Source organism: Protobothrops mucrosquamatus, unplaced genomic scaffold, assembly GCF_001527695.2.
Source record: "Protobothrops mucrosquamatus isolate PMUCROS unplaced genomic scaffold, P.Mucros_1.0 scaffold_99, whole genome shotgun sequence".
NCBI lineage: Eukaryota > Metazoa > Chordata > Lepidosauria > Squamata > Viperidae > Protobothrops > Protobothrops mucrosquamatus.
In genome coordinates this window covers 982,006-998,557 of record NW_015386175.1, presented here as the reverse complement: position 1 = coordinate 998,557, position 16,552 = coordinate 982,006, and the positions used below count along the sequence as shown (strand labels likewise).

At 44.2% G+C, this 16,552-nt stretch overlaps 1 protein-coding gene across 1 annotated transcript; it reads left to right on the top strand.

Annotated features, from left to right (window-relative positions):
• Positions 1-709: 709 nt before the first annotated feature.
• TEPSIN (TEPSIN adaptor related protein complex 4 accessory protein) lies at positions 710-11,345 on the top strand. Its single transcript, XM_015815278.1, has 13 exons — positions 710-763; positions 1,795-1,867; positions 2,234-2,325; positions 2,464-2,557; positions 3,664-3,731; positions 3,845-3,923; positions 4,568-4,633; positions 5,338-5,541; positions 6,414-6,600; positions 7,108-7,221; positions 8,474-8,552; positions 9,103-9,237; positions 10,803-11,345. Exons 1-13 carry the CDS (start codon positions 719-721, stop codon positions 11,331-11,333), a joined length of 1,767 nt encoding a protein of 588 aa, XP_015670764.1. The 5' UTR covers positions 710-718; the 3' UTR covers positions 11,334-11,345.
• Positions 11,346-16,552: the final 5,207 nt, after the last annotated feature.

The following is a 16,552-nucleotide window of genomic DNA, read 5'->3' as shown; positions in this document are numbered from 1 at the left end:
ATATTATATTATATTATATTATATTATATTATATTATTATTATATTATATTATACATTATATTACATTATAAATTTAATTAATTACTACGGTGGTGTGCCATCAAGCCATTTTCGAGTCCTAGCGACCACACAAGCAGATTTTCTCCAGGACGGTTTCTCCCTAAATGCTAAGTGGGTGAATTCAGGTGCCGGAGACGCTGACTCTTGCTGCCCCTGCAATCGGGGATGCTCAGCCCCTTCCGTGCCCCCTACCTGCTCCCCACAACTTGCCAACAGCTCAGGGAAGCGTTGCACCCTCGCTCGGACGCGTTCCCAGACTGCTCGACTGGACATAGCCGGAAGGAGTAAAAACCAGCCTCCTTAGCTATCGGCTGGACGCAGGGCCATCTTCCGCGAAGCAGCACTTTTCAACCGCCCTTCACCACCGGCCTGGAGCCGGGCCTCAAACATGACCCCGCTTCCCGACTGGGAGACGGCTTCACGATCCTTCTCCCCTGATTGGGTCCCGTTCCGCACCAGAAGCTTCCGATTGGATGGGAAATGGAAAGCAGCGGGTCTTGGCTCTCGCCGTTCGCTGGCGGCGTCCGATGACGACAGAGACAGCTGTTTGCTGAAGTACGTGATTGGCTGGTTCGGGATAAGGTCGCCGTTCGATTGGAGTATCTGGCGTCCCGGGAGGCGGAGTATTGAAGCGTGTGGCTGGATCCGGAAATCACGATGGCGGCTGTACCTTTGCGAGATCGTTTGAGTTTCTTGACTCGGGTAGCGTGAATAATATGATATTGCGTAGGGACGGGGTGTCTGGAGATTTAGAGTATTAATTTACCCTAAAATCTCTGCGGGAGGGTGGAGGTCAAGAAGTCAAATGAAGTTATGATTTTTTTCTAGAGATGTATTAGATGCTTCAGTTCTTTTGACAGCTTTATACTTCAGCAGTATAAGGCAGAGAAGAAAATAAATGTCGTTTATGGACTATTTTATCAATGCAAAGTGTAGACTTGGAGCTTGTACGTTGCATGCTGTGCAGCTGAAAAGACTTGCAGAATCATTCCCCATAGAGGCTTGTTTGCTTTCAATAACATCAGGCTACAGCAAGGCACAAGCCACAACTAATATTAAAGTTCCACTTAGCACTGCAAACATTGGATGGCACTTACTTGTAAAAAGAGATGTTACCAGCTGCCTCAAAAGTTACTAGTGATAACTTGAAGAGATGTCACAGTCAGCCAGTGTGCAGAGAAGTCACATTGTATTAGGTTGCTTGAAATTAAATAAGCGTTTAAGCATTTGGAAGCAAAGGAGATAATTTTTCTTCCAACTGTATTTGGAGACAAGTTTTATTGCAGGATCCAATCTGAGTTGATCACCAGGACCAGAGGTGTACAGGGTTTTTCCCCCCGGTGATCAACCCAAATTGGATCCTACAGGATTTTGTGGGGGTTTTTGCCCTTTTTGGGCAGAAAAAAATACAAGTTTCGTTCTTTTATTATACCAACTAAAATTAGAGACTTGTAAAACATAAAAGACTTTTTTCTACAATCAGGGTGTGCCATATTCTATTACAAAGTATGAGCTCATATTAGATATTAATGCTCTGCCTGGAGCATGGATTAGTATCAGGGAATGAAAAGGTCTTGATGGTACTATTAGCCTACCTATATTTTCTCATTGCTATTTCTCCCTCTTTTTAATTTCTATTGCTTCATAGTGCCATTGATTGTTGATACTAACCATTATACATCAGGAAGAATCCAAAGTGACTTTTCTTTGTATGTGTGTGTTCTTTTCATCAGTTACCCACTCTAATCAAAGGTACCTCAGATGATGAAGTTCCATGCCCAGGCTATCTGCTTGAAGAGATTGCCAGTATCCTTTGATCTTTAGAACAGTCGTATCATCTGTGTGTGATCTATTCTTGAAATCATTTTAGTTATATAGTACTCACTTTTGTTAATAGCAAAAATGTATGGCTATAACAAAGCCTAATATATTTAATGATCTGGAATCTTCCAACAGATTGGGAGAGCAGTACAGTAACTATATTTGTTTTCAGTTGTATCCCCCCATCTCCTTAATTCCATACCTATATATTGAAAATCCATTGTATTAAAAAAAATCTTATTCTAGCAACCCAAGAAATTTAGGACTTGGGAGAGAGACCACAAATGTTTGAGCGATGGTTGTCTGTCAGTTCCTTTATTTTGATAACTCTTTAACATGACAAACTTCCAGAGATCTCCCATGAATCAACAGGAAGCAGTCACTGTCTTATTGAATACCTCCTCAATCGTCTTCAGAACAACTCATGCCACATCAAGCTGAAGGTAAAAAAAGTGGTTTGAAAGAATGTGGCCAAAGCCCACATCCACACTGGAGCAGATATCCTTAATTTTGAAACAAAAACAAAGATTTATACTTTTAAATCTGTTTTCACAATCCCAACTTAGCTTCTGCATTCTTAGGTGCTTAAGATCCTGCTCTATATGTGCACCCATGGCTCGTCACCTTTCCTTCTGCAGCTTAAGAGGAATTCTTCATTCATTCAGGAAGCCATAGGTAGGTCAGAGATTCCAACAAGAATAACCACATCTTCCTAATAATAGCTATGTAATGTCCATTCAGCACCTGTGTGATCTCAGTAGACTTTTACAAATTTGTAAAAAGAGCAGCATGGTTAATGTTATTGTCAAATATTACAGTTGAAGGGTTTGATACTGAGAAAAGATTGGTTTGCCTAAAGCTAGTTAGCAAGTTTGGGTCAGAAAATGGCTTCTTGATTCACAGCTGAAATATAACTATTACCGGTAGTTATATAACCATCAGGCAATAGGTCCCACTGATCTCCTGGGTTAGGCACTACACTAGAAACAAATGGGAGAACACAATTTGCCTCTCTCCAGATCTTGTAATCAGTAGTCCACAAGGGGAACAGAACTGTCGTTGTGCTATCAATTCTAAATTATCTTACCCTGCCAGGAAGACTGCTCCAATAAAACAAACATTTTGAATTATTTTAATTTTTCAGATAGGTTGAAGGTGTTGCTCCTAGTGGACTTTGATGTTTGATGTCTCTCTTGCTCTCTTTCTCTACTTCCTATGGCATAGGGAACAGGGGGGTGGAGATGGATTGGCAACTATTTCTGGATATTCTAGTTCCCACACACATTTGCATGCATAAAACCTCATTTATTATTCTGCATCAATATGAAAGTCACAAGTGATCTTTATTATATCACTGATTGTGGTACTTAGGAGCCATGGTGGCGCAGTGTTAGAATGCAGTATTGCAGGCTAACTCTGCCCACTGCAAGGAGTTTGATCCTGACCTGCTCAAGGTTGACTCAACCTCCCATCCTTCAGTAAAATAAGGACCCAGATTGTTGGAGGCAATATGCTGACATTGTAAACTGCTTAGAGAGTGCACTATGAAGCGGTAGATAAGTCCATGTGCTATTGCTATTACGTTCTCTGTCGGGGGCATGTTTTGTACTAGTTGTATGGAACTTGTTGTATAGGGTATTTTTCATTGCCTGCAAACAGACTCAGCTGCTTTGGTTGATGCAGTTGTTGTTTTTAGGAGTCTATAAGGAGTGAAACCTATGCAGGGCACACAAGGATTCTGCTCTTTTACTTCCTCACCATCTCTCTCCTTTGCCTTGTAGGATTCACAGGGCCTCCTGATCCTCTCCATGGCAACAGCTTGTATCAGAAGGTGCGGATGACTGCACAGGTGAGTGACAAGACCCAGTCATGAGATCTGGATACTCTCAAAGCCTACCATATAGAAGGGCTTTCTGTATGGCCATTCATCACATTGCCCTTTGCTTGCCTCTCTCCTTGTAGGACCTGGCAGGCACTTTATTTTCAGATGTGCTGTTGCCTCAGTGTGTTACTCGCCCACCTAAAGAACTGCCTTCAGCAGGTAAACCAATAGTGCGAAGATAAAATTGTAGTGCCTGTATAGATCCCCTGCATTACCTTTTTTAATTAAAAAAATATGTAATTTTATTTCCCTTTTTCCTCCTTTCCTTCCATGCTAAGGTGAGCATGATTTCCTGGGCCTGAATAACAGAGGGAAGAGAATATTACCTTTGAGAATGATACTGTCCAATTACTTCTGGTCTGGGGGTGTTGAACCATCTATTTTGTCTTTTTCAAATATTCTGGAGTAAAGCCACACATTAGAACCATAGCAGAATTATAATTCTAGGCCAAATTATTGGGGTCAGGTGAGAGCAATTTCACTGTAAAGCCACTTACAGCAAAGCTTCAGCTGAACTGAAGGAACAGGAAAGCCAGCTGGGTGACTTTGGGCCAGTCCCTCATTCTCAACCCAACCCACCACACAAGGCGGTTGTTGTAAGGAAAATAGAAGGAGGGAGGAGTATTAGATATATTTGCTGCCTTGAGTTATTTATAAAAATAATGATGGCAGGATAAAAACGAATAAAACTATTTTCATCTGATGCTGATAAAGTGGAGAAAAGCATGTGAGCTGCCTGCAGCAGCACCGTGCTGGATTCAGTCTTCTTTTGCAAAGTTCTTTTCATGTCTCTCTCTTCCTAGGTATGGGAAATAGGTCTAGCCCCCATGGCTCTCTCGAAGGCTTTGGTTTTGAAAAGAACAGCTCTGGTAAGCACTGGGTTCAGGAGCTGAAGGGACATGACTTCTACAATACCCCCAGGTCCTTGGTCAAGAACCTTCTGCCTGCCTCCTAGTCTTCTGCTTCCCCTACCTTGCCTGCAGAACTTTGCTATTCATCATGTTCAGAACCTTTCCTCTCCTGATTCGTAGCAAGTATCCAGCAGTAACTGCTGGGGCTCAAAGCCACTCTGAGCACTAAAGCAAGTTGAGCTGTTCAGAAGAAATCAGTTGAATAAATTCCCAGAGATCTTGCGATTTCACCTGAAAATTTTGTAGTTTGGAAGGACATAAATTTGTTTTGTTATGGAGCAGGTAACACAGTGTTTCTCAATCTTGGCAACTTTAAGCTGTATGAACTTCAATTCCCAGAATCCCTCAACCAGCAGGGTTGGCTGGGGAATTCTGGGATTTGAAGTCCACACAGTTTAAAGTTGTCAAGGTTGAGAAATCCTGAGTTAACATATGCCAATGCGGGTCTAGCAATATAGGACATAATCTCAATATAGGACATAATCTTCTTATTTTGGACTCTGTGGCTTAGCCCTTCTCTTTTCTGAACAAATGGATGTAAATTCACGGCCATTGGAAGTTATTTCTTGTGTCTGGCATTTTTCTCCCCTATAGTTACTTCCCTAATGTAACACGACATACACTGAATCTGTATAAATGGTTTCCTTTTTTTGCTTTTCCAGTATCCCCTGGCAAAAGTCTGCTGGCTACCATCCAGAAGGCAGCTGAGGTGGTTGCCAATGTGGTGCTCCCTGGTCAGGAACTCACCTGTCCCCCTCAGAGGGAGCTGGCGGACAATGTCTACGAGCCAGTGATGGCACCTTCTCCTGGCACAAGCCCTGCCTTGCTCACTAAGCCACCGGCAACCCTAGCCAAGAAGATGCGAGGTAGCAGACATCTTCCATTCAGTATACATTAAATCTTTTTATATTTGGCTGTTTTTGAGAGGAAAAAAAAAGATATGCATATAGTCCTTGACTTATGACCAAAATTGAGCCCAAAATTTCTATTGCCAAGCGAGACAGTTGTTAAGTGAGTTTTGCCTCATTTTACAACCTTTCTTGCCACAGTTGTTTAGTAACACGGTTAAGTGAATCTGGCTTCCGCCCTGACTTTGCTAATTGCTTAGCAGAAGGTCAGAAAAGGTGACCACATGGGAAAAATATGAACCAGTTGCCAAGTGGTCTGAATTCTGACCATGTGACCATGGAGATACTGCAACAGTTACAAGTGTGAAAAATGGTCATAGGTTTTTTCCCCCAGTGCCATTATATCTTCCAACGGTCACTAAATACACTGTTGTAAGTCAAGGATTACCTGTAGAGAATTAAGTGCAGAGAGCGGGCCATGTAAGTTCCCCAACTAAGTGCTCCTTGGCGGAGCCCCAAGTCAACATCCACACATTTTCCAGTGTTTTCTGGTACTTTTAAACTAATTTCTTTGTATTTTGTTTGGGCGATGAGGGCGATGTCAACTGTTTTGGATTTTTTTTAATGCCATAATTATAGTCGTAGGTTGCCTTGAATTCGGAGGTTTTTCTGGCTGGCCCTGCCCACTTTCTAAGTAGCACCCCACTAACATTCGGCGGCCCTTTGTCCTTGAAGTGTAGGGAATGGACATATTTCCTAAGCTCAAACCAAACTTGGCCAACTGCTTGTAGATTTTGAGGCATAGCAATAGTGATGAACGAATGCCATTCCTGGTTTTTAAAGAAGTCATTCAGTCTAATTACCTGATTCCTTTGCAAATTCTCTCACAGTGAACCATCAACCTGGGCAAGCAGGAGGTGGGTGGGAGGAACTGGATACCGGGCTCAGCTCCCAGAATTCCTTGCAAGAGAATAGCGACCTGAGCAGAACTTCGGAATCTGACAGCAAAGCAGACAGTGAAAATCATTCCAGCGATAATCATTCCAGCGCCCTGGAGCCAGGCAGTGCTGCTGACAGGTAAGAGAGAAACTGGGAGAGCTAATGGCTGGGCCTAGGCCAGGGGTAGGCAACTTTGGCTCTTTTATGACTCGTGGACTTCAACTCCCAGAATTCCTGAGTCAGCTATGCTGGCTCAGGAATTCTGGGAGTTGAAGTCCACGAGTCATAAAAAAGCCATGGTTGCCTACCTCTGGCCTAGGCCAAGTGGAGAATAGCCAAAAGAGAGCTGATTTTTTTTTTATTTGGATTGGGCAGAGTCTTGACTACAGAGCTCACTGGAGAATTTTGGGCTACTTATTATCTCTCAGCCCAGTGCCACCCAGATTGTGGTGGTGTTGGTGGTGACAAAATGAAGGAAGACATCCCCCTTCCCCCCCCTTAAGCTTCCAGAGGAAAAGCATGTTATGCAATTAATAAATACACAGATGTTCATAATGTGGGGGTCCAGTTGGAAGGCAGGATCTCTGGTGAGGCGGAGGAAGGGAAGGAAAAGAAGTCTCAACATTAATTTTTCCCTATTTTTAGGATGGAAGCGGAAAACCTGAATGATTGTCTTCAAGAAATGAGTCTTGTCACTGGATTAACCAGGGGTTCCAAAGTCTTCCTGACTCGTGAGGAAACCCAGCACTTCATCAAAGAGTAAGAACCCCACATTCTCTCCATGTCCCCAAATAGGGCTTATCCCTGTTCATTCCCATTTTTTCTGCATTACTGGATGGCATACGTCATCCATATACTTACCCTTATCTTTCAACAACTTTGCATCAAGTTTTGTAAATTGTTGCAACTTAGTCCTTGTTTTCAGGGCTAAGAGCTAAGGCTGAAGCAGAGAATCCCAATGAATCCCATCCTCTGTTTATTAGAAGTACAGTAAAAACAGTAAAAACAGAACTCCAAGGCAAGAGGTTTCCTTAAAGAACATATTTATTGGCTACAAAGTATTGGCACAGTCAGAAGTGAAACCAAGACTGAAGTTCCCTTCCAAAGGTTACAATGTTACAAAGTTGAACTCCCGACCCCAGCATCATGTCATAGATCACATTTCCCAATAAACTACTTTGGCGGGCTTTCTAACGGAAGGCTCAGCCCACCAAAACCCAGGCAGCAATGACCTTGGTTCCCACAGGACAATTTATTGTTTAGTCTAACCTTAAAATTACTCATCCCCCCTCCCAGTACTGTGGCAACTGAAAACGAAGCGGAAATGGCTTCAGCCAAGATTGTTGCAGCGTTGTCATGCAGGCAATCCTCAACTTACAACCACGATTGAGCCCAAAATTTATGTTGCTAAGTGAAACATTCATTAAGTGGGTTTTGCCCCATTTTGCAATTTTTCTTGCCACAGTGAATCACTGCAGTTGTTAAATTATTAACACCGTTGTTAAGTGAATCTGGTTTCCCCATTGACTTTGGTTGTCAGGAAGTTGCAAAAGGTGAACACATGACCCCCGGGACACTGTGACCGTTATAAATGTGAGTCAGTTGTCAAGCCTCTGAATGTAAACCACCAAGGGGATTCTGCCAACGGTCATCAGTGTGAAAAACAGTCATAAGTCACTTTTTTCAGTGCCGTTGTAACTAAGCAAACGGTTTTAAGTCAAGGACAGCCTGTATAAAAATTGAGTAACTGCCATCTTGGCACCTCATAATGACGTCCCTCCTCGCTTTGTCTTGCCTGATGTTCATATGAAGTGGATGAGAGAGGCTTCAACTGAACAGAGTGCATTTCTTTCTGAAACATCTCTGCTGGCTGGGTAAAACTGTCAGAAACATTCCCCTTTTGCACAGCATTGCTTGGGGAATCTCCAGAGATCTGGGAGAAAGCGGCTGGCGTTCTTCCTTGCCTCACAAAATTGTTCCCTTTCCTTCTCGCGCTTCTTGGGCTCCACAGGTGCGGATTGCTGAACTGTGAAGTCGTCTTGGCCCTGCTTAACCGAACCTTGAAGGACCCCAGCGAGGCCATCTGTATGGTGAGGAAACTCCTAGGAAACTATCTACTTCAGCAGGTTGCATTAAATCTATTTTCAGTTTGGCAGATGAGCATTGTTTTCTGAAACTGCAGCCATTTAGATAGAACTTGGAGGGTTTTTGCAGCTGTCTCCTTTGGGGCTAAGGGCAAGGATAGGATTTCTTTCTTACAAGTGTAAGAATTTTACCAGTACGCACGTACTAGCGTAACGTGGAGCAACAGCTGCCTGGGCTTATTCATTTTTAGGGCAACTTGTTAAGGAAAGGCTCTGACTTGAGTTCCTCATAGCAAGTCTCTTAATACTTTCACAACAGGTGGCAGCACCTGTCCGTCTTTAGCTGATTTCTAAAAAGTTAAGCAATTAAGCTGATCTCAAAATTCAATACTTAAATGGTACTGTACAGTGCTAAGGCTTGAAGACTGGACTGAAATAAAATAAATCTCAGAAGGCAGTAGTGAACTCCCTCATTTCTGCCATTGTGGCTTTATATTTTTGAACATACCAACCATTTCTCTCCCTAACCATGTGCCTTTCCCCCCTTCTTCCACAGAGAGCAATGTGTGCCATCTCTTCCCTTATGTGTTCTGACTTGCTCTCCCAGGATCATATCTTTGCTGTCACACAGCAACACTTGCAGGAGCTTAGTGAAGGGAGCCCGGGGTGCGTAGCCAACAAAGCAACAAAGGTAAATCCTGTTTTTGAAATGTCCACTTTCTAGAAAACCAGGCCATCTAGCAAAGGCTGTGTGTCCCTTGTACTTTGGCATTATGAGGCATTTCTGCATTCTGAAAAGGTCTGTGTGGGTTGGCATAGTGTGTGATTGCGTGTATGCCTTTGTTTTGACTCTGCAGCTTTTCAGGGGGTAAGGAACAAAGTAAAAAGCCAATCTGATCCACTGGACCAGCTGAGTTGTAGTCTTGCCTCAGGCGCACAAGCCCGAGTGATAGCCTTGGGCCAGTCACTCTCTCTCTCAGCTCTAGGAAGAAGGCAAGGGCAAACTGCTTTGGAAAATGTTGCCAAAAGCAGCAGAGACTCACTCATCCCACCCACCAGGAGTCAAGATTGACTTGAAGGCAAAGGAACAAAAGATCTGAATATTTTGTATCCCTCTCAATATTTAATGTACTCTAGGATACTTTGCTTTGGAGGCGCATGTATCCTAGAGATAGTTTTGCTCGTATAGCTAATACATATTAGCTTTAATAGAAGCAATAGCATTCACTGCCAATGATGCTCTGAGTTTCAGAACCCCCCTCCCTGCCCCCCCTCCCCCCAAGGCTAGGGCATCATAGACAGTGCTTGCCTCTCAATTAGTAAAATGAGAGCATCTAATACTGTAGCTTTGTTGCAACTAAACAGGAATGGATTTCATATTCTCTGGATGTTCAAACTGAAAATAAAATAATGCTTGTTGTTTGGAAGGACAGATACTGAAGCTGAAGCTCAGATATTTTGGCTACCTAATGAGAAGAGAAGACTCATTGGAAAAGGCCCTGATGTTGAGAAAGACATAAGGCAGTGGTGGTGAACCTATGGCACGCATGCCAGAGGTGGCACTCGGAGCCCTCTCTGTGGGCACATGTGCTGTCGCCCCAGCCCCGCCTCCCCCCGCGACCCTCTCCTCACCAGCAGCCCCCCCAGAGGAGAGTCGCCCCTGAGTGCAGCCCATGCAGAGCAGCGCAGCCAAGCACATGGAGCTGGGCAGCGGGGACAAGACTCTGCCCTCGCACTCCATTGTGCACAGATGCACAGGTGCGGGTGGAGGGCATGGCCGCAATAGCGCTGCTGGGCCGCCTGGGCGATCTGCGGCGGGTCGTGGAGGCGGGCGGAGCGGGGCGGAGCAGGCTGGGGGCGGGGATGGAGTGGGCGGGACAGGAGGGGCAGGGACAGATTTTGGGCACTCAGGTCTCTAAAAGGTTCGCCATCACTGACATAAGGCAAAAGGAGATGGTTAGATAGTGTCATAGACGCAGTGAAAATGCATATAGGCAAACTCTGGGAGACAGTAGAGGACAGAGGAGCCTGGCATGCTGTGGTCCATTGGGTTGCGAAGAGTCAGACATGGCTTAGCGATTGAACAACAACAACAAAATACTATGCTGAGTGAACACAAATCCAGTGTGGGAAAGTTTCTCTCTGAGCTCCTTGAATGTGGTTGCCTCCTTAAGTGTTAGGAAGAACCTCTTCTTCCCTATTGCCCTTGTTGTTCTTCTCAAGTTCTTTTTTTCTCTTCTATCCCACTTACAACAGATATCGCGTCAGTTCGAAGCCCTCTGCCGAAGCCATTCCACTCCCAAGAATCCACCGCCGGTTGCTGCCTCCTGTTTCTCTGCCAAGACCACCTTGGAGCATGCGGACGACCTGCTGACAAATACGGTGCCCTTCTCAGAAGACTCCTTCCTGAAGCCCATTAACCTGTCACTGCAGCCCTCCCAAGCCCCCAAGCTCATCACCAGTAACATGTTCCTACCAGCAGGACAGATGCCAGAATCTCTGTCCTGTGGCCAATTGGATGTCCTGCCACCTGATCTCAGTCAGCAGAGGGCAGAAGGCAGACTGCCAGACTCTGACCCCCAAGAAGAAAGGCCCCCAAGGGGTGATCCAGATGGCACCGTTTCTTTATTTGCTGGCATGGAACTGATCGCACCTTCAAGCCTGGCACTAGTAGCATCTGTGCAGGGTTGCATTTCTCCAGCACCACACACAGCATCTTGCCCTGGGATTACTAGGGATAGCGAGGACAACCAGCAACTTTCTGCTTTTCCCTTCCTTCACGTATAGCCCTTCCCTGGTTGGGGGGGGGGAAATAAATGAGCCACAAACCAACTATCTTTCTAGCTCTTTTCAATAGGCTGGGGAGGGGGGGGGGTCTTCTTATAGAACAGGGGCAGGCAACCTTGGCTCTTTTATGACTCATGGACTTCAACTCCCAGAATTCCTGAGCCAGCATGGCTCAGCTTGGAAACCTCTCCCTTTCCCCTCAGCATGGCTGGCTCAGGAATTCTGGGAGTTGAAGTCCACGAGTCATAAAAGAGCCAAGGTTGCCTACCCCTGTCATAGGATAAGCAATTGCTTTAGTTAGGGACTGCTGAGCCTCAGTACAGGTAGTCCTCGACTTAAAAACTCTTCGCTTAGTGACCGTTCAAAATTACAACGGCACTGAAAAAAGTGACTTATGACCTTTTTTACAATCTTTGCAGCATCACGATCATGTGATCAGAATTCAGCTTGCTTGGCAACTGGTTCATATTTATGACGGTCGCAGTGTCCCAGGGGTCGTGTGATCACCTTTTGCCACTTTCTGACAAGCAAAGTCAATGGGGAAGCCAGATTCACTTAACAGCCGGGTTAGTAATTTATCAACTGCAGTGATTCACTTAACAACTGTGGCAAGAAAGGTTGTAAAATGGGGCAAAACTCAACAGACGTCCCACACTTAGCAGCAGAAATTTTGGGCTCAATTGTGTTTGTACGTTGAGGACTACCTGTAGTTTGTCTGATCTTACTAGGAATTTTATCATCTTTATTCTTGACGGATCAGGAGGGGGGAAAGCTCGTTTCTTGTCACTCTATTCTGAAAACAGTTAAGGTTGATATGTCCCACTAATTTATATTCTTACTGAATCATCTGTGAGAATGAGAGAGAAGACTTGAATCCTACCTGCTGTCTCTTAAATGGGTTATTTTTACTGAGAGAGAAAATAAAGACAACCCTATGTTCTCATGAAGAACAATATGTAATTGGTTCTTGTGAAAAATATTACTTTCTTTCATTACTAAAACTGAGTTCCATTTTATATTATTTGTTCTTGCCGGTTATATTATTCAGGCCAGGGCTTTTCAACCAGTGGTACGGGTACCACCTGTGGTACATTGGCACCTGGCAGGTGGTACGCGACCATCCTAGAAAAGTGGTAGTGGGGAAGGAGAATGAGCTGAGCCGGTGGCAGCACCGCACAAGCCTGAGCGAGAGACGGCTGGAGCTGCAGGGCTGTCAGAGTTCAGTGGAAGCGCCAGGATCAGTGCCAGGCTCCAGCTGGAGCTCGGCACTGATCTTGGTGCTTCTGCTGAGCCCTGAAGAAGCACCAATCAGCTGGAAAGCAGCACTGATCCTGGCGCTTCTGCTGAGCCCAGAAGAAGCGCTGATCAGCTGGAATATTGCAGCATCTCCAGGGTCTTGTGATTTACATTCAGATGCTTGGCAACTGATTCATATTTATGACGGTCACAATGTCCCAGGGTCATGTGAAGTGACCAAAACCTGCTACAACCACCCAGCAGACGGGGGTAATAAAAACCACCCCACCCCCACTGCCAATCCTCAACAGAAATGCTCATAACAATGAAAACCTCGGACAGGAGGAAGAGCGGTGCTGGGTGGGCAGGCAGGTGTCTTGCTCAGCTGTGGCTTGGGGGACACTTTTTTCAGTGCCATTGTAACTTCAAACAGTCACTAAGCGAACTGTTGTAAGTCGAGGACTACCTGTACTTTATCATTTTTTTCCTTTTGGGGGGGGTCATCAAGTTTTTGACACCTTGCTAGGCGACTGGTGGTACTCGGATATTGCCATATCCTAAAAGTGGTACAATGGGTGAAAAGGTTGAAAAGCCCTGATTCAGGCTATGTCACCCCTTTATCTCACTTCTTTCCCTTTGACAGAGACAGCTCCTCATTTGAGGTGTTAAGGGCTATCAAAATTATTAAAACTAATTTTTTTTTAAATGAATTGGAAATGAATTGAGGGAGTTTGCCTACTCCCTACCAATTGAGGGAGTTTGCCTACTCCATACCATATGCAGCTGGTATGGAATAAAGCAAAATAGGGACAAAGTATCAAGTGAAGCCCCATTTTTCCGCTCTGAGACTTTGTGAAAGCTCCAGCAACTAAACAAGGAAACAACCTTTGTCAATGCTGTCATCCTTAGGCAACATAGCTAACTGAGGACAATTAGTTAATTCCTTCCAACCCTCACTCTACTGGCTAGCATTAGAGAGGGTTCACACAACATGCTAACTCTCTTGTCTAAATCAAGTGTCAAAGGCCATTGTTTGAAATTCTGCATGTAACAGAGAACGTCTAGAACGGGTAGGCAACCTTGGCTCTTTTATGACTCATGGACCTCAGCTCCCAGAATTCCTGAGCCAGCATGGCTCAGCTTGGAAACTTCTCTCTTTCCCCTCAGCATGGCTGGCTCAGGAATTCTGGGAGTTGAAGTCCACGAGTCATAAAAGAGCCAAGGTTGCCTACCCCCTGGTCTAGAAGAATAAAGATTACTGACTGTGCTAGTGACCTCTTCTGCCCATTCTGGGAAGGAAAGCTAATTATGGCCCACAAAAAAACCTTGCTTTTAAACATCCTCACAAGTCTCTTGGTCAGGTGACTTTGTGAACTTTATGATCCCACTGCTACTTGAAACAGAGCTAGCCCTGTTTTACATCCAACCTTTTCTTGTCTTCCCTAACCTTTCCCCCTGCAAACAGGAGGGCTAGAATAAAGTTGCTGTCAGAAGCTTAGGTGGAGCTTTCAATACTCAGATCAGCAGAAAATTACAAATGCTATTATGTGGGTCAGTATCCAGATTTGATTTCATCCGATAGCCCACAGACTCCTCTAAAACTTTGACTTGAAGAAGTAAAAGCTTTTGATTGGGCAGGAAATCCAGACACAGGACTCATGAGCACCATGGTACCTGTTTGTCCCCCAAAGAAGCACTGACAGTCCTTCAAAACTGTGTTATCATATGACATAGCAAGACAGCAAGACTTAAAGGGCTACTGGTCATGCAAAATATTTTTTTATATAAAAAGTGGGGTACTCTAAATAAATTGTGCTTCTTCTCTGGAGGTCTTGCATTCATTTCTTATTTATAGGTTCTTAGATTAAAATTTTCCAATGCTGAGCAAGAGAGTTGTTAAATGAGGTCTTCCTCATTTTATGACTTTTCTTGCTACACTGCAATTGTTAAGTTAGTAACATAGTTGTTAAGTCAATTTGGCTTCTCCATTGACTTTGATTGTCAGAAGGTCACAAACATGACCCCGGGACACTGCAACCATCATAAATACATACCAATTGCCAAGCATCTGAATTTTGATCATGTGACCACAGGAAAGCTGCAACGGTCATGTGAAAAATAGTGATAAGTTACTTTTTTCAGTGTTGTAACTGAGCGGTCACTAAATGAATGGTTATAAGTTGAAGACTACATGTTATATGGTTGTTGGTTGATATGCCTATGGAAAATAGATGATCATGACACTGAGGCAGCTGACCTTTATATAGAAAAATAAGTCGTGACAATTTTGCCGCTTGCATCAAGGAATTAATTCCCCAGTAGTTGTCATTAGTTTTTTGGGAAAAAACAGTGGGTTTCTGAGAACAGTTTCTGTAACTGTGGCGTTGCCATGGATTTTTGATGGCTGTGCAATCTGCCTAGACATATTTACAGTATTGTCTGAAATCAAGGATTTGGGGACTTCAGTTCACACCAGAAATGAATTTAGTCTTTATTTTTCAAAATAATCTAGTCTACACAGAGGCCAGTAATCCTCTATTTGCTGCCTTAAATGGTTCCTGGACAAAACAAAGTTTTATGATTGAGTTCTGTTTGAAGCTGAAAAGCATTTCAGAACATAGTATGTTTGGGATCTCTCTCTCTCTTTCTCTTTAGTGATTCAGTAACATGGTCAATCTGGCAATAAATCACATACAAATAGAGCATTTTTGAGGTTTTCATCAGTAACACATCTGTACTTTGCCTAGCAACCTGGTTTCAAGAATTGCCATGTTACATGGGATGTTTATTTTAAGTCAGAAGCAATTCAGTTTTTAGAAAATGCCTCTTAAACTATCAGGCAAGCAAGTCTGAATCCAAGGAGTTATATTACATGGAGGAAGATTTGTTTGTTTTTACCTGTATGGTTTTTAAAAACATATTTTTTTGTCTATGAGGAAATCATATTGTGCTGATATATTGTGGAATGTTATGATTCATAGCAGGACCAAGTCCTGCAAACCTATCTTCCTCCTACTGCAGCACGCTGATTGGAGGATGTTTTTCCTATTGACTTATGATGTGCAGATCAGAAAGGACAGCAAAGCTGAGAAACCCATCAATTATTTTGCTCATCATCTGCTGCACACACATCAGGAAGGGTGATTTAATACTTAAATTCCCCTTAATGCAGGGGTGTTAAACTCGCAACATCATGTGATGTGTCGTGACATATCACAACTTTTTTTCCATTGCTAGCAATGGGGTGGGCGCAGTTTTGGCATGACACCTCTGGCCTGTGGGCCGGCAGTTTTGACACCCCTGCCTTAATGCCAATCAAACATTCAAACTTTTTACTGTAGGAAGAATTTGCATTGCCTATAATTGTGAAACAGGTTCAACTAAAAATCTTATTTTGTAAATTGACCAGGATGTATTAGGACAGGGGTAGGCAACCTTGGCTCTTTTATGACTCGTGGACTTCAATTCCCAGAATTCCTGAGCCAGCCATGCTGAGGGGAAAGAGAGAGGTTTCCAAGCTGAGCCATGCTGGCTCAGGAATTCTGGGAGTTGAAGTCCACGAGTCATAAAAGAGCCAAGGTTGCCTACTCCTGTATTAGGAGCATTTAAACTCCTTAATTATTGCCACAGCTGCATGTAACGCCGCTGCTGCGCGAGCTGCACTGGCTACCAGTGGCCTTCCGGGTACGCTTTAAGGTGTTAGTTACCACCTTTAAAGCGCTCCATGGCATAGGACCTGGATATTTACGAGACCGCCTTCTGCCACAGATTCCCTCCCACAGAACGGTACGCTCCCACAGAGCGGGCCTCCTCAGGGTGCCGTCGGCCAGGCAGTGTCGGCTGGCGACCCCCAGGGGGAGGGCCTTCTCTGTGGGTGCCCCCACCCTCTGGAACGAACTACCCCCCGAGATCCGGACGATTCCGGATCTCCTAACCTTCCGCCGCGCCCTCAAGACATGGCTTTTTCAACAAGCGGGACTGAC